Source organism: Phalacrocorax carbo, chromosome 1 (assembly GCF_963921805.1).
Source record: "Phalacrocorax carbo chromosome 1, bPhaCar2.1, whole genome shotgun sequence".
NCBI lineage: Eukaryota > Metazoa > Chordata > Aves > Suliformes > Phalacrocoracidae > Phalacrocorax > Phalacrocorax carbo.
This window is the reverse complement of record NC_087513.1, coordinates 9,721,678-9,740,745: the sequence shown is the minus strand read 5'-3', so window position 1 is coordinate 9,740,745 and position 19,068 is coordinate 9,721,678. Positions and strand designations below refer to the sequence as shown.

General features: G+C 38.8%; 1 protein-coding gene across 3 annotated transcripts in view; it reads right to left on the bottom strand.

Moving 5' to 3' along the window:
- SEMA3D (semaphorin 3D) overlaps positions 1 to 19,068 on the bottom strand; it is a 143,636-nt gene that overhangs the window by 29,454 nt on the left and 95,114 nt on the right. For all 3 annotated transcript variants that reach the window (XM_064443768.1, XM_064443758.1, XM_064443750.1), the window contains exons 9-11: positions 7,072 to 7,186; positions 6,570 to 6,639; positions 5,144 to 5,288 (exon numbers count right to left, since the gene is read on the bottom strand). In XM_064443768.1, the coding sequence (XP_064299838.1) occupies positions 5,144 to 5,288; positions 6,570 to 6,639; positions 7,072 to 7,186 (330 nt within the window). The remainder of the gene's footprint in view (positions 1 to 5,143; positions 5,289 to 6,569; positions 6,640 to 7,071; positions 7,187 to 19,068) is intronic.

The window sequence follows — 19,068 nt, the reverse complement described above, 5'->3', positions numbered from 1 at the left end:
AAGAAGTCAGCAAATGAGTGAGTTTAGGAAAGCGAGAGGATGCTAAGGAATTACAGCCAGAATTACAGTGTTATTTAACTAATCACTTCCCTGTTAAAAGGGGACCTCCCACACACCCAACACATTGAACATCATGTGAGGAGTTTATAAAGAAATGCAAAGCCTGAGTCCTGAGGGGTTAAGATGTAACACTGAGGACCGCTGTGAGCTTCCAAGACATCCAGAAGTACTTTTAAAAATGGGATACCTATAGGTTTATGATCTTCTGTGGTTTACAGGATGGCTGAGAGATGACTCTCAGGGCGTAGGCTCTTACGGGCCTTTGGAGATTCAACCATAAGCCATCCTGAAGATGAAATTTGGGTTCCCTAGTGGCCTAAATACAATGTGGTTTCTTCTCTGTCGTCTGATGAGAGCTGCACAATATATTTTGCATTTGGACATGCCTGCAAAAAGCCTTAGTGCTTCTTTACAGGAGGGATGGGTTGTTCCAGAAGGACTGGACACTCAGCAGGGAGACTTTCATGCTAACCTGGCAGCTACTCACAGCAAGCCTGGAGGAAGGCAGGGGAGAGAGGAACGAGTCAGGTTCTACAGGAGACAAACAGCGCAAATTTTAAATTGAAACAATTTCACCCCACCACAAAAAAATATAAAAAAAAAAGAAAAAAAAGAAAAAAAATCCCTACAAAAAAATTGATGTCTCTGTTTTTGTTTTTTAAGGTAAAGTTTGCATCCCACTGGATGTGCGAGATTTGTTCTACCCTGTTCCAGTGTTTGTGTTAAGCACTTTGTGTTGCTTCCTTATTTACAGACCTGTGTTGTTGTTAGAAAAGTCTGATATAAGGAAGCATTAATCTGAGGCTAACTGGGCTGAGACCAGCTAGGTGAGTGAACTTGGCTTTGCAGGTGGCATTTTGCAATTCTCTGCCGACCTCTGCCAGTGGGAAAGGTGACTGAGTTCATAGCATTTGGAAGGGCTGCTATGAATTGAAAGGTGATTCATGTTGGGGAAAACAGGTTGGTAAGTAAGAGGAGGTGGAGGAGGCTTTCTCAGGAAAATAAACCCATAAAATGAAACATTTCACTTAATTAAGCAGCCCCATTTACACTAGGGAGATCAAAGGAGAGAGGAATTGGAGAAGCAAAGAATGCAGTCTATCCCATACAAGATCAGGTGAAAGAGGAAGATAAGTCTAAAAATAACAAGGGAAACCTGTACAACCCAAATGTTTTATGTACACTCTTATTAAAACAGCAAAACTAACCAGATGGGAGGACAGGGGGAGGCTCTTTGGCAGACAGTATTTCTCTGTGGTTCAGCCAAGTCCCAGTAGGATAGACATCACATCTTGATCAGCCTATGGACTGGCTTAGCAGAAGAAATAAAGGAAAAGGTTTCACTGAAGAAAGGGAGAAAAAGCAATAGAGAGAGAAAAAGATGAAAAAGGTCACAGAAGAATCTGAGGGCTTGTAAGGGAACTTGTTTTAAAAATGCCTAAAGGAGCTCAGGGCCATATTCAGCTCTGTATTGGAAAGAGCTGAGACATAAAAATCTTCAAATGGACAAAACCAATGTGCTGGCCTGTTTCCTCTTGTAGCTAAGAGGTGACTTAGACTACAAGAATCTTACTTTGCTGATCCAGAGCTTTGTTTTGAACCTTTGGCAAATCAGTTAGTAAAATATCCAGATCTGTCAAACATGTTTGGTGTTGCCTTGGACGGCAGTTAGAGTCCTAGGTTCTGCAGTAGGTCAGACTAAATATTAAATCTGCATCTTTAAACACTGACATTCCTCTAAAAATCTGAGCTCAATGACATTAACTCACCATCGATGAAATGAGGATGAATCCTTTGTATCCCACCAGAATTTCCAAATGGGTTGAGTTGCCCTGATACCGCAATGGTTACAGCTGAACAGATAGGCTAGAAACGTTTTTTCCTCCTGATTCACTGAAAATATTGATCAAATCCAGTCTGTGGTTACTGAGAGGGTATTATGAAAACTCTGTTTCAGAGTACAGAACACACTTTAAAGAAAGCCCTTGATGATTTCTTTATCAATGGAGAATTTCCTGGGTGAAACCCTAAGAGACTGGAAGAAAACTGGATTTGCTATCTGGGGACACCTGCAGACATGCAAATCCAATTTTCAAACAGCTAAAGAAGACAGAGCAAAAGCTCCCTTGGTTTTCAAATTGCCCTTTGTGCCGGGGCTGCCTGCTGGGTGTTTTTTCTGTCTCTTTTTTTTTCAGCTTCAAAATTGGAATAGATGTGAAGCCTTGCCTCGGCTCATTGTTTCCATTTGCTCTTTAATACTGCTGGGAGACGTTGGAGTAAAAGAGCTGTACGTTTCGCAGCCCCGGTGGTGCGGAGCGCGCCCGAGACCCCCCGCCACCCCGTTCGAGGGCCTGACAAAGGCGCCAGAGGGCAGGCAGACCCCGCCGCAGCGCCCGGCGGCTCCCGCTGCCCCGCGTTGCGAAGGCATGATATCATGGTCATGTTGGGAGTTTATCTCCGGCACAAATTGCCACAGGAAGCATTTTGTCAAAATTTCAATATCAAAGTGGTCACAGCCTCTATAGTGAACAGCTTTATTTACTTAGGAGATAAAGGGAGCTGAGCAGAAAGTTAAATTAGGGTAAGCAGTCTCCTGCTTCTGTATAAATGCTGAAAGGAAGTCAATGCCTCTCTCAAAGCCAAACATCAAAGGAAACGCATTTCCTAGTATAGCCATTTTTAGACTTCACCAGTAACTTAAAATATAAGAAATATAAAATCGGGGCAGTGCTGGCTATGCTAACTGTAGGCAACACTTAGGTAGAGCTTAAATTTAAAAAAATGCTCTAAAAACTTTAAAAGGGACAGATTATCCCTCTTTGGCTTCGTTCTGACCATTCCTGAACCACCCCATTGCTGGCAAGAAATGATGAAATTAATCTTTAAGGAAGAGCATTTCGGCATTCCCACCGCAGCGTTCTGCAGGGGTGTAGCATGCTGCTGCTTTTCCTTGCCTTTGAGCACTGTGCTCTTTTTTCAGATCCCAGCCTAAATCTGTTCATATCCAGAGGCTTGGCATAGCCCAATATAAGATGAGAGCATGGCATGGTTCTACTTATTTCAATATCCTATATTAAACTGAGCCTGAAGTATGTTGAAGTCTGAGAGTATCCCAAGTCACTAAGACAAAAGATAAATAACTATGCAGCAATACATTTACCTTATCTACATAGCAAATACTACAGATATTTTTCTTCTGAGAGCTTTCTTCCGTAAAATCCACTTCCCATTTCAGTCTTTGGTCAAAATCCTACAGAAATCCACTGGGTATGTAGGTCCTAAGGATTTTTATGAGACCATTTTCTCACAGCTGTTATCAGGTGCTTAAAGGAAGCAGTTGGAGAGTTAAGGGGCGGCTTACGGAAAATACCTGTTTATCTTTAATCTTTCCAACTTTTAAAATACTTGCAAGCACGGATATTCAAATCAATGATAAAGATCAGCATTGACATGCTTCAGCATGACATGTTTCCTTCCTTGTGAATCCCAGCTCAACCATGTGATGGCTAATACACTCAAAAATGCAATGAGCTTATGACCCGTCTATCTGTGCAGAGTGTTCATCCTTATGGGGCACTCTGAGTTTTTAACAGAGTTATTTTAATCTCTTTAGATGCCATGGGACCAGCTATTGTTCTCACTGGCACCATTTTTGTACTTAAAACTAAATTAATCTGCACTTCTTAACCAGTAATGGAGCTGCACACACTTAAGAAAAAAAAAAAAGTAATCCTCTTTTCTGGGGGCACACGATATTCTGCATGAGAGGGATGTGCAAGCCTACAGTGTCTAAATTGTCTAAATTAGGAGCGTATTTGCTCCAGCAGCGCAGATCCTAGGCAGGCCAAATCAGTCTCTGGAGCTGCCTTACTCTTTATAGAGAGAGCTGCCCTTTGCGACTCGCCTGCGGTTGAGAAGAGAGGATCAGAGCTCAGGGCCTGACCTGCTGAAGCCTGGGACCACCGAGTGTAGCAAACAGCATGGGCTTGGACTGTGCAGTTGGGTCTATTGGAAGGTGATGAAGAAAACACAGGGATGCAAGAAAATGTGTGAAAAGAAGAGCTAAACAAGCTACATAATCTGGCTCAAAGCAAAGGTTACACTAGTGCTGATGTCAGAGAAATAGTGCAGAAACATCCAGATGGCTCCTAGGCAAGGTACCAGCTGCAGCCCAACCTCAGTAGCTCAGTGCTTGGCTGGATTTACGCAGCTGCCTCGTACTGGTTCACTGAATACCTGACCAAGATATTGTAAAGCTATCCTGGGTAATGGCTATCTTACTCTTAAATCATTGCTTTTTTATATTCTATGTACGAAGAGTTGTTGAAAGTTGTGATGACTTTTTTGAAGTAGATGCATTTTTTGGAAATATTTTCTTCCTCAGCTGTAATGTAGGTCCATGCTTGCACAAATTTAATACCAAGACAGAAATGGAGAAAGAACTATTTAATAACTCTCAAAATTTTCCTTTTTGTTTTGGCCCAGCTGTTACATCTGAAGTCTAAGAAACTGGGATATAGAAGTGTTTCCAGATATTAAACTTATCTTTGTTTCCTATCACTTACCTTTCATCACATAAAATCTCCAGCAACTCTCTTACTTTACTTCAAAACACAAACATGCACAAACACATATAACAGAATTAATGACCATATCTCAAGGAAAAGGATTTTAACAGACACAAAGAAAAAAGAAATAGAAGACTTCAGATAAAATACCTCATCACAACTTAATACTCCATAAAGAAATGCCTTTGGCCTTTTATGAAGTGTTGATGCCTTAGAGGTGATCCCAACAGATAGAAATACAGCTGTACAGTAGGAGACCACAGTATGAGAGAGACAATCAGGAAACAGACAGTCTGGACACAATGTTATCTCAGAGACATGGGAAAATGTATATTTTTATATATAAACGTATAAAGGGTAGGTAGATGTCTGACTTGTCAACACAAGGGAAAGGGTTGAGAGGATAATTTGAAACATCCTGAGTGGAAAATATAAATTACCAATCTGGGGGGTGGTGTGTGAAGTGTGATTGGTTTCGAGTAAAAATAGAAGCATGTAATTAAGGAGGCACTTACTGTACCAGGCCTGGGATACGGGATACGACCTTCATATTGCACCCACCGATGATCTGCACTCTCTTTGTGAGCATAAGGGCCATTGAAAACAGCTCTGATATCTGCCATGCTGTACACGCAAACTGCGGAGCCCTTGAAGACAGAGCTGAAAACAGAAGCCAGACTGAAATGTATACTGTAAACACATCTTCAGTGCATGCCTCATCCAGTGAATTAATTAATTACACACCGTCTGATGGGGTTTGGATCAATCCTACACCTGAGAGTTGATGTAAGTGGTGCTAAACAACAGACAATGTGGACAGGTCTGATAACCACAGGTATTTAATATCACTGTCATTACAGTTTAAATCTTTGCTTGATTGAAACCTGGACTTAGCCTTTGGGACCACTTGACAGACTGACATTTTTTTCTAGTGGCTGATAGGTTCTAGCTATCATTTATTAGCTATTATGATTGGAATTTTCTGCACATGAAGGACATTCCTTTACATTGTGTTCACATCTGGAAGTCTGTATATTAGGGATATTACCAATGATGTGTCTGACAATTACAAGTTGCACTGGACAGACAATAAAAAGATAAATAAACATTTATTTCTTTTTCTGTGTCTTTTTCCTTTTTTGTATATATTTTTCTCAAAAAAACCTCAAACAGTTCAGTTTTCTGAAGAACAATATGCCACGTTGTTGAGTGGCATGTACATTTAGTTGTTTCATACGTCCTTTCATTCACTGTGCAACATTTCATTCAATTTTAAATATTTGGTGTGGTTATGTATTCCATGGAGCCACTGTAGTGGCTACTTCTGGGTTAAGGAGTGCCTTGGCAACCTTTCATTATACTCATACTGTTCAGTGTTTAGCTAGTCCTTATTATTTGCACTTAATTCAAAGGTTCTAGAGACAAAAGAAAGAATTATTTATTTCCTTTCTGAGAATTCTATATAGAGCACCTCACTATCGCAGCAGAGACATTCATCAATTAATTAATCTATTCCCATGAGATAAAGATGGGTTATTCTTCCATCAACTCCTGCCATAAAAACACTAAAATATCACTTTAGAGAATAGTGGGTTTTGTCAAGCTGATGTCAAGTTGTCACTTTCAGAAATAATGCTTTACAACAGTGATTTGTCTTAAATAGTAACTACTGGTTGCTCAATGAATATGACTGAAATTTGTAAATGTAACTAGATGAGGTTCAAATGAACTAACATGCTTTTAATTGCCAAATTTTCATTATTTTTTACTATCATTCTCAAAAGTCAGGCACACAAAGATTTAGGGACATAACAGTCCCAATATTGCAAGCCTTATTCAAGCAGTCTCTCACTGCTCACCCTAATAACAGAAGGGTTTGATAAAAGGCCTGACTAAGATCTTCCGCATTTGCTTCCAGAGGCAAATGATCCTAACGCATACCTTGTTGTAGTGAAGACTCCATATACAAGCGGATTTCTCTCATCTCTTGTAGAAAGCAAGAATATATCTTCTGCAATGGGAAAAATGTTTGTTGTTTGGGGTTTTTTTTTTGATAAAACATCCATTGAACATTTCTGCATTTACCATTTATAATTTGGAGATTTTTAAATGTATCACAAAGCTTTATTTTTGTCTGAATTTTAATTTCTGCCATGTGAGTTTGTGTTAATATTCTGAAGTTTGTCCACTTGCAGATAGTCTGGTTTTTATCCAGAATCAGCTTTTCACTTTCCAGCTTTTGGAGTGAAAGTGAAAAAGCCCATATTTCTGACCAGACTAATTCCAGTGATAATTAGGGACATCTGAAAAAAGACAGAGATATTGCCACCACTGTTTGGAAAATTAATTAAATCAGAACAAGACATAGTACTTCTACTGTGAAAGAAAAAATACCCAGGCAAAACTGTTGCCAGAATAAACCATTAAAGATAACTCCACTTACGCAGCTCATCAAAGTGTGTGTCTGCTCCTTCAGGACCAGGTATCGCGCACACAAGCCTGGCTTTCAGAAAAGTAGTCCACTTGTTTATCAGGCTCCTTTGACCTCCCATATCATTCTAATAAAAATAAAGTGAAATAACTTAAATATTAAACAGATAAGAAGCTTTTGAATGCATGATATTTGATGGAAGCACAGTATTGACTGAACTTCTTCGGTCTTACTCCACAGTTTGATTTTACCACAATTATGACAAATAAAAAGCCTTTTTTTTTTTTATTATTTTTTTAAGAAAAGTACAGGACAGCCTTTTCATTAGTAGCTCCAGTCACTTCTCAGCTCAGAGAGTGAGCAACTAAAATTTCCTAATTATACCCAAATCTTACCAGGTCTACAGCTAGAATGCTGTGAAACATATATTATATGATTTCTTGTTCCCTGTGATGCTAATTTTTTGCAATCAGTTGTTCTTCAAGAATTCTTTACAAACACAATAATAATATAGAACATTTTGGATAGATTTCTCAAAAAATAAAAACTACATTCATCAGCGGTTCTGGTGATGTAAATACTGTGCTGTTTGTTTTGTGCACATAGGACAGAGAGATATGTATGCCAGGGAAAAGCAGTCATATAATTTTAATAATCATTGCTATGGAAATATCAGTCTATCCTCCACAAACGAGATCTTTTTTTCATTTATTTTACTATGGGTTTCCAAGATATGATTATACTTGCTCTAATTTTCTTTAGTCATTGGAGAAAGAAAAAAAATCCATGAAAGGTCACTTGAAATGTGAATTATCCTTCTGGAGGGTAGGCCTCCTTCTACTGACTAGGATTCTATGATCCTACATGCTTCAGTTAGGTAGGTGGAAGGAAGACGGGATACAATAATTACATCTAATTTCATTTAAGAAATTAAGAAATTTCTAAAATATTTGGGGATTTTCCAAAATGTTCCTTTGAAGGAAATGAAATACCATAGCAGAATTGTTTCAAGATATTGATGATTATGAGAAGGAATGTGGCAAAACCAAGAATAAAAGATTGTCAGGAAAAAAAAAAAAATAGCGTAGGGGGAGGCTGGATCTTAAAGAAGTTTTGCATTTTAAGAAGCTGGAACTAGCAGTTTGCTTAGGAGCTTTCCTCTTTCCATTGAGTATATGAAAAAAAATAATGAATTAAATTTATCTGTACCCTTTGGCCCCAAATAACAGATATATTTAGGTTCCACAATGTTATTTAGGCCCCATTTTTTTCATATTGAAAAATGTAAGGGCAATGATATTCCAGCAGGAACCAAGAATTCAAACACTTAAGAGAAACGTTATCACCAAGAGTAGTCTCCCAGCTATAGGTTCTGAATTACCCCATGAAGGTGCCTGCTTCTTTTCACTTACAAACTCTGAAGCCTAGGGGTTCTCTGCTGTAAATTTAAGCATCACATTTTTTTTTTTTTAATTGGCTTTGGAACTCTGAAGGTATAGAACCAACCAGTAGGAAACACTGAGTAATGGGAATTACGTGGTATTTCCATGGATTGTATTTGGCCTTTCAAGGCTATATCATTAATATTACAGGCATTCAGAAAGGTGGTTTTAAGTGCTGAAATTCACTACACAAGGAGTAACACTGCTCTGGTAATGCACTCTAACTGTTTTGCCTTTTCATGTACTTGCTACTTTTAAATAGGTTAGCTCATTTAGAAATGATTCCTGTTAATCTATCGTCTCTGGAACTCCTTTCTTAAAAGAATTGCTACCTCCTCTCCTGATTTCCTGACGTCCTGCCAAACCTGAAGCTTTGCATCTAGCCAGCAGATTTATTACAAAGGTGTCAAAATTAGCAGCCTGAAGCCAATAGGAAAAAGAAACTCTACATGTGTGTGTTCTGTTCAAAGGCACAGCAGATAAACTTCGTGGTGTAATTAAAACCAAACAATTACAAAGATGCAACAAAGATTCTTGAAAAGCAAGAAATGTTAAGCTTTTCCTTCCTCTGGCAATTTAGATTAGCTAAGCAATTCTCGTGTTGCAGGGCTTCCACTTTGATTTCTGGGGGATGCAGTGCAGCATCACAGGACTCTCAGATGTCTGTAACTGCCTGGTTAGGATTAAAAAGCAGGGAGGAAGCAAGATGTGATGGAAATGGAAAGAATCACCCTTGTCTAGCTTCTGCTCCTGTCATTGGAAGCGTTCAGCTTCTACAAGAGACGGGAAAATACATACTTGTGTTTTACCACCTTTAAGCTGTGATCCAACATGGCATTTTCACAAATGCTTATTTTAAATGGATCAGTAGTTCCACTGAGTTCCAATAAAGGAGTGTGAACCAAATACTGTGCTCAAAGGAAGCAGTCTTAGCAAGCGCTATGAGCTTTAAAGTATAAGATTCCACTGGATTTAAGACATATCCGTATTTCCTCACTCTCAAGCCAAGACATAGTGTTAACCATGTTACTTGAATTTAAGAGACGTTAGAACAGATATTCACTAGGTGTGCCTTACATATCCAAAAGTTGCCAGTAACACTGTACAGTTTATAAAGAAGCAAGGGAAATTCAATGACCAGCCAGCACTCCATGATTTACCAAGTCCTTATGAAGCCAGAGAGTAACAAATTTATGGTGCAGAAATGGGGAGACTGAAAAGGCCTTTCACTGATTTAGACAGTTGTACATATAATACGCTGCCGTATCCTCCAACATGCTTCTTCCCAGTGCCATGGCTGAATGAAACAAAATGTACATTTTATTAGGAGTATTTTTTGTTTGTATTTTGGGGCTTTTTTTAATGGTTTCTTACTTTCATTAGCAGGCATATAATACTCTTCAACTCTTTATGTCATCTCTGAATAAGGCAGCGTCTTTGCTTTCCTAGTATGTGCCCACGATTCACTGACTGAGAAAGTGCCAGAATTGACAAAGGCCATGGCAATTTTACCTACAGGTAGAATTAGCTCAGCTCAGACCAAGGAGGTTCAAAAACTTAATAGTATAAGCATATCTTTGCTCCTGGACTCTGAAGTAGTAACTGTCTTATTAGGGTCTGGAAATCTTAAATTTTTTCAGAAGTGCACCCCTTCCTTCCTAACACTAATTTTTGGTGCATATTTAGTCAATCTTTGACACGTCTTGAGACTTCAGGTGCTGGAGAACATGCAATTATTCTCCTTTCCTTCAGACCACGTTGGCATGAACTCCTTAGCTTTGCATCATATCTGCCTACTCTGTGGCAGATTCCTTGGACTGTCATAGTTCATGATTACTGGCCTCTGAGAGGTTGGACAAAGGACATATTGGCCCAAAATCTTTTTGAGACTGGGTTGGTACAAAAGAAGACTGGAAATAATTATTTAATAATACCAGTTTGTAATGAATCACTAGTGTGCTCAAATGCTGTGCGTAGTGTGACATTGATGTAGCAAGGTGTACAGGCTGGGTAGTCAGTGGACAAGAAAAAATGGATAAAAAAGAGAAAAACCACCAAAGCAGAGGCAAGTCAGCACATAGGTGAACAGAAATAAGGATTTAACACAGAATTACAGAATCCTAAGAAAAGTGCTGGACTGATTTACACCAAGCAAGGTTTTGCCTCAACCCTGCTGGAAGTGTGTGGTAAGATGGATGCATTGAAATTATTTTAGTCAACAGATACTGAAGACAAAAAATGTTAAATATCTCAGGGAGATAAGACAAGAAGACAAGATAAATTTAAATGCTGAGAGAAGGGGAAGGCAGCACAAGCAAGCTTTTAATTCCAAAAATATGGCTAATCTACTTGTAACAGACAAGCAGCCACGAGTATCTGAATTCTTATTTCCCAAACTATCACTTCTAAGCGCACTGGATTAACAGTGTTTACTATAAACTTTGCGACGGTACAGATGAAAGCACTTAGGGCGGCAGATTTCTTTCTGAATATAAATAAAGTTTTAGTTAGCACTTACTGCTTCATAATCTCACAGACTGTAACAGACACCAACACTACTGCCTGAAATACCTTCTTTTTAACAGAAAGAAGTGCTGTAAAATCTTGGTAACTTGTGTTTGCCTGAGTTAGAGATTTAGATAATTGCCAACTAGAAGGAGGGCGGTTCAGACTGTCACCTGTTGAGGAAATATTAGCAAAAAATATTACAAAAATTTAAACACAAAAATTATCTGATAAATGGGGAAGTAATCCAATATGATTTTAATAAATCAGACAGACTTTTATTCTACAGAAATCCTAACATTTCAACCCTTTTCAATGAGGCAGTTCTAAAAAAGTAATTTGTTGGAATGAGAAATGAGGTTTCTACCAAACTACATTAAGAATTCAAATATCTGATGTACAACTTCAGTGATCACAGGTACGTGTATGGCTTTCTGACATCCAGGAAGAATGTTGTTTAAATGTAAAATTTTTGAAGTAAATTGAGGTCATACATTATGCCTTTCTTGGGAAACTTCCATGGAAATATCAGTTTTTCTGATCTGCAATTTTTGTGTAACTGAGCAAAACAACAGGTTTTTCAAACCCTTTAGTTAAAGATAAGTTTAGAATGAAAATAGAAACCATCAGAAAAATATTGCTTTGTGAACAAGTGATTTAAAAATTAACTTATATTAAAGACTTTCTCTTGTATCTATTTTCTATTCTATTGTATCATATATTGTATAAATATAGCTTCATGAAAATGCACAAATGTTAGTCTTGGAATCCAGTAGGCAGGAAAACAGATGGCAACAAAGCCAAAGAACATCTGCATCTTTGGGGTCTTAAATCTCTTATTTGTTTGTAAGTAACAGTGACAAATTGAACATTAGAACAAAAAGTGCAGTTTTCGGAGAATCAATCAACATCAAAGATGTCAAACACTGTGATTCATAAAACTTTAAAGACAGTAATTATCCTGAACAACCTCTCAAATAAAATAAAAAAAAAAAAAAAGAAAAAAAGACAATGAGTGGAATTTCAAGAAGCAGGTTATTAATTAGAGCCAGTGGCAAGATGTGCAGAAGGACCATCCAAAATGAATTCTGGCCTGAATAAAAGGAAATGCTGGAGAACAGAGGGGAAAAGTGCTGAAACTGAAAAAGGCCCTGGAGCCCTTCTCTCATGTGAAGCCTAGCTACATTACAAAGCCACCAGAAACTAATGGCATCCCCAGCAGAAAAGCTTTACGTTATGGGAAAAAAAAAAACAACTTCTAGCAGACTTTATAAATGGAGAAACAGCCAATAACCTGCTTTGGACTTCTGTTTCCAAATTTATAGTTCTTTTTTTAAAATTATTTCATTTTACTTTGCATATTCTGGCCTTACCCAACTCTGTTAGGTACTGACCTAACACAGGGGAGTAAGATTTCCTGCTTTAGAAATTCAGATTCAATTTTTTTGTCCAAACCATACTAATGTCAGATGGAAGATTCCTCCCATGATTTCAGCAGGCTATGGGTCAGATCCAAAAATATTAAACACATGAAGTGTGACTTAAGGCAGAATAAAAATACACTTTCAATACAAACCAAAGAGGCACATGCAATTTGACTGCTCCGCTATGGATACCGTGAGCAAAGTCAGTTCACCTCTGTGTCTGCAGTGCCCACCTGACAGTGGGAGCGGTCACTCGGTTTAGTAATCCTGCTGTTTCAATGACATTACAGAACCTTTCATGGGGAAATCTTCTCATTATAGGATTGCATACTGATTCACATAAGATGACACCAACTCCTCTGGATACTGTGGATAGTGCTAGCATCTAATACGTCCGCTGCTTGAGCTAGCTGATCCAAAGATGAGGATTTGAGTAGGACTCAGCCTCGTGTACCACGTGCTCACTCACAGCAATGTCTCTTATCAAGTCTGTCCTGGCAGAATGATGCAATTCTTCAGCCTATGGACTGTGCCTTGCAAGGGCTCTGCCACTGCAGTAGCTTTTGCACATAATTAAACAGAACTAAAGGTGCAAACACTCCCAGACCCCTCATGGGAACTGCACAGAGTTGCACTTCAGCTCAACAAGAAAACCTGGAATTAACTTGGCCCTCCTGATTTCCAGGGTGATGCATCAGCCTGTTATCTCTATAGTGTTCCTCAGACCATCAGAGTGCAGGCTGCATGCCCTTTATCTCCTCCAAAAGTATAACCAGAAGTTCCTCTAGATTTGTGTGGCTTGGACATTAAGCTTTCCCCTAGGCAAACCTGCTTTCAGAGAATAATTCTACAACCATTTTTCACATGTTTCTTTAGAGCTCAGTGCTGTCACAACTTGAAATAGAAAACTCATAGCCTAGGGTGCAGATGTGCAAAACCCCAGGCTGTTTTTTGGAACCCAGGACTTGCATTTCTGAACACATTTCTGGAATCATGGTCCATCACAGTCCAGAGTCTAAAGCACAGTTTGTCCTGGCTTCCTGCTTTTTTTTCCCTATCTTGAGACAGCCATTGTATCAGGCACTAAGACTAAAGGGTCTTAATCATTAGTGCAGTATATTTACCGATCTCATAACCTGTCACTGCTCTCTACTGGCTGGCTTAATTCCCTCAGTGTAAACCACAGTGCTTGTTGCAAAAGGAATTGGAGAGGTTAAGTAGTATCTTCTCAGACTAAGATTATAGGATGCGGATAAAATAATTAATTGAGTTCTGTGCACGTCCAAAGTTGATTGCACAGCCAGGGTCAAATATAGATGTAAAAACCAAAACAAACAGAAAAGCTAAACATTTGTCTCAACCCATGCCCTTGCCTAATCTAGACACCAGGATAAGGCAGGAGGGGCACACATCTCTATAGTCAGCGGCATGCAGGAGCGCCGTTGCTAGTGCTGAGCCTGCTTTTGGCTTCCTTGGCTGAAATGAATAAATGCCCAGCAGGACTGAACCAGGGAAGCCTTTGGCATAAAACCAGAATGAAGCTCAAGTAGCTGAATGTATGGCAAGATGAACCATTCCCCTGACTACACACCCCATGTCATTGGAAAGATGACATGATACCTATGGGTAAGGATGCCACTCTGGGCATTCACATATTTCTAGGCATTAAAACAATGGGAGAGAGACTTTCCCCTTTCAGTATCGCAGCTGAAAACCATAGCAAAAGCTACAAGACTGTAGGCCACATCTACTGAGGAAATACCCTACGTCCAAACTACGAGCAATAGAAACAGTGGTTTAGTTTTGAGTTCCTGCTCCTCAAGCAGATTTCTTGTAACTTCATTCAGAATGGCAATGTGCTCACATTAAGCATGCATGACTGTTTGGTTCACTATGGAAAACGTTTTTATTTTGGATTTAAACATCACACCCAGAGGTTTCTACTGAATTATCTTTGGATGGGACCCAAAGCAGAAAACCTAACTGTACAGCAAAGAAAAAATTTTGGACTGTTACTAAGTATACCATGAAAAAAGAAGAAAAAAGCCAGAAACTAACAGGCTCAGGTAAAGAGAGGGAGATAACAACAGTAACTCTGAATGAGGTTTGGAACAAATTAAATAGTAAAAATAAGCTTATAAGTGATAAAGCACCATTTACCACAAGGCCATTCAGCAGTTCTGCTAAGGTTACCTCCAACAGGTTTGCTAGTGTTAAGAACATTCCTCAAAACTGCTTAAAGGCTGCCACAAAGTAGGTGTGCTGTACTATATCCGTCATTAGGCTGTTCACTCCAGCTTCAATGGAAGTTTGAAGTGAGTAAAGGGTGATGGCTGAACTAATAAAAAATGTTAAGGAATTCTCAGGAAGATCTACCTTAAATATGGAGTAGAATCTGTCTGTGGTTTATTCCAGAGTGTTTGACTTGCCTTTACCTATCTCTTACCTGAACTTTCATATATACTTAATATAAATTATATTATACAAATATATTAAAAGTTTATAAAAAGACAGAGAAATAAATCAACAAAACCTTCAGGTTATGAAATGTAGCATTCTGGATCATGAAGCTACACGCATGTCAAATGACTAGTGGATCATGCAATTAATGTCAAATAAGAGACCTGAATTTACACAGTTTGAATGCATTGAGAGTATTTTGGAAGTGAAGCAGTGTAAGAAGCAGCATAGGGATAGGCTGGGTTTTTTTCTGAACAAATAGGCCTGAATTTGCCATTCAGAATTTCACATCTTTATTTAAATAACACCTTGAATTTCACATTCCAGGGACCCAGTAGGGCAAAGCTCCCTTTATAATCAGTAGAAAATGTGTCCTTCAGAGAGTGATTTGGGTTGAAGATGGAAGGAGTCTTCCTCTAAAAAATAGTCCTCTGCCTCTACTGATCGATGTGAAATCCTGACAATTGCTTTCCTAGCTTGGATACATCCAAGTGCCTAAAGTCACTTATGTAGGACAGTGTGACCTCAGTATTCATGAGCACAGGTTGAGAGCTGGAAAAGCACGAGACTGAAAAACAAGGGTAGGTCAACATCTTATAGAGTCCTTCAGGATTTAACATCGTGAAACATCTACATTTACAACAATGTACTCGATAAACAACAGCAAAGCCTGAAATGCAAACTGCAGCACATTTTCCTGTTAAATGTACCAACAGACAAAAAACCAGGAAGCTAATTTAATCACATGAGAAAATTTCTAAAATCACAAAGTCTTCATGTGCTACTCTTAGAGATATTTGAACATCTGAATAAAAGCACTCTGAAGTCAAAAACTTTGGATTAAACATAGGAACTCCAATTAACTCTGCGGGCTTCCCGCTTCCAAGCTGCTGGGTAGCTGTCAATGTCTTCTGCAATGAGTATCCCTAGCAGCTAGGATGATTTCCAGGGTTTGCTTTAGAGGTTGTGCAGCTGCATTGCCATAATCCAGTTTTTAAGGCTCTATCTTGACACTGCAATTTCTTTTTCATTTTCCCTGAGGCTCAGTAAAATTCAGTCACACCTCTTTATATATAAGCATAACTTACATATTTTTGCTTCATCTGCAAATCATGATTTCCCCCCTCAAAAAAACCACCAATTATATTGTTGAAACACACCCATGAGGGACAAAAATATGCAAAACTTCCTGTACTCATGCCTGTACTCTTGCCAATAAGAAAAGTTGGACCAAAAGACCTGACAAAGCCTGATGTTATATCTCTTAATTCATCACAGTTAGAAGCAGATACTATGTGGAAGTGGCCTGTCTCCAACACATCAGCCCTTACAATGAAATCATCTTGATGAGCATCTGCTTTTCTACATAATTTGAAAACTTTCAAATGGCACATAATATTAAAATATCAAATTTGGAAGTCCAAGAGCCTGCTGCTGCAAAGATGCTTAATGGGCAAAAAAGGGCCAAAGTTTTTCTAGGGATGACATATTCGAAGTGGTTTTAATCATTACCATGGAGAAATAAAAAGAAAAAAGAAAAAACCCAGACAAAAACAAACAAACAAACCCATTACCCATGGTTAGCATTGTGGCTAGGCAATATCATGGTGACAAAGAAAGTATGTAAGCATGTAATATGCAGTAAGTTAAAACTCGCCTGGAATGAGCTGCCTCCAGAATTGGAAGCAGAATAGCTGCACGAGCATGGCTCTGAGCCCAGACTAATTAGCCCTGCTGAGAACATGTTAACATGGCTATTTTGCTTCCGGGACCCAAGCTAATACGGCTGAACGGTAAAGCATTATGCTATGTGGACAACTCAAATGGTTTTGGAGATAGATCAATTATCTACACAGTGATGCATTACACAATATAGAAATACAAAGAACGCCAATGACCCAGTTATCCCTAGTCACAGTAAAGGCATGGCTAGACTATTTTGAGGACAAGAAAAACACCTCCTAACTTTCACACACAAGCAGCCCCATGGCAGAGCCCACCAGAGACTCTGGACTCGGAGTTGTGGAGGAATAGCTCCCTCCTGCCATTCCGGGAATACAAATTGCCTTAAAGCACCAGACAGGAGGCAAAGGTCGTAGCCTTGAACTCTGTTCATGTTCATGGCTTTAGAAATAAATCACATTACCCAAAGGTGGAATGCAGGGTGTGTCCTGGGCTCTCAACTCAGGAGCTCTTAAAATGATTACATTCCAGTGTGTTTAGAAAGTACAGTTTAACCAAGAGGGCTGTGCCTAATTGCTACATTCTCGTCCCCAGGTACAGCATGGTATAGATGAGGGTGGAAAGGCATACCAAAAAAAAAAAGACAGACAAAGAGCTCACTTGTTCCCACTAGAACAAAGGCTGTTTCTGGATACTGAACAAAATGGGAAATATGGGAAAACATCAGGGGCTGAACTCTGATTTTTTGGTGGCTGAGGCCTCGGAAGTCAGTCTCTAAGACTTCATGCCCTAACTTTTGCAATGCATCACCAAAACCATTAAAGAGAAGCTTGTAACACAGCAAATGCAAACTACTGTAATAATAAACAGGATTTTCATACTGAAGCAGAAATACTACTGCTTTTGGCTAATTTCCACTCCATTCCAATAGAATGAGGTTGCAATTATGAAAAAAAAAAGTGTTCCTGTAGAGAAAACAAACAAAGACCCCAACAACCTTCCTCTCTCTCCAAAACCTTTCTGTGGACTCCTGTAAGCTAGGATTTTCATTTCTCATTTTATCTGAGTGGGGAAAACAGAAGGGAAGCCTAGGTCTTTTCTAGGGCTATATTTGTGCTTATGTGAGGATGTCCTTAAATAGAATTACAATTCTGTCATCATTTTGTGGTAGATTTGTGTACAAAAATGTAGCTGACTTGTTACTTGACTGCTGAGGGCACAGTGCATGGATGTTGCAATTTAAAAAAAAAATCTGGCTCAGTGTGTAATGACTGTGTATTGTCTTTAGCTGATGTAAACTGGTTCAGCAGTGTGGGCTTGAAGACAATGTAAAAAGTTTATGTATGTTTATAGAAATAGAAATATATGGGTCCATGCTTTTAAGAAATTAAGGTTTGTATGATCATGTAATGTATGTTAGTGTATCCGTATGTATTAAAAAAAAATACCAAAACCAAATTAAAAAATTGGTGGCTAATTTTTAACAGTATTTGCTCTTTTTACTCATGACCTTACTTGAAAAGAAAGCAAATTACCCAACAGATTACACTTTGTGTAAGTAGGAACATGCCATAAGTAGTATCAGGTACTACAGATAGGCCAATGATACTTTTTCTGCCTCCCTCAAACCAAAAATAGGAAATGCCACTTGCCATGATAAATTACACAACTGGTTCTGAAAGTGACTGTTGAAAGCACTTCCTCCCAACTCATACTGATATGCCCTAGTGATATACAGAATGCAGATGACGTAAATCTAAATTAGCGCTATTTAGTGCTACAGTGGCTGCGTTATTACAACGCATGCTTCGAGACGGTAAGTATGGCCTTATGAACAGGACAAGCGACAGCTGTTTGACTCTGGGCGAAGAGCTGCCAGCACGAGATTGTAACCTTCTGGGTCCGAAAGTAGCTGGGAAAAGGGAATGCTTTCCAGAGAAGATTTTCCCTAAGGGTGAGGATCAGTGAGAGACCATATTGTTGAGCTATTGAAAATTAGCCAAAGAATAGGCTGCATTGACTAACCTCCTTATTCAAAACAAAGCCTATTCTAATTTCAGCATGAGTCTCTGGCATTAATGTACAGGAGCCCTAAGGCACAGTGAGGTAGAGAGCAATTGAGTCCTAGCAGAAAAAGCTGGGTTTACACCAAGCGAATTATTTCAAAAGTTGCTGGGCTCCTCCGATCCACTGTTATTCTTTGCTTGCTAGGGAAATAAGGCAAAGGCTTAACGTTATGCAGTACAGGTCATATTAATGAGACAATGCAGTAGAAATTGTTATGGTATCAGCTGTTGCAATCAAAGACATTGATCCCATATCAGAGAGAATTAAGCATAGCAGATGTTCCATATCTGAGCACAGATCCAGAGGATCTTAGTGGAGTCTACCTGCATGCTTTAATTTCTATTAAATACCCATATTAATTTTATTTTCATTATAAATTTCATTATTTTTTTTTATTTGCAGGTAATCAGTAAAAATGTACAAAAAAC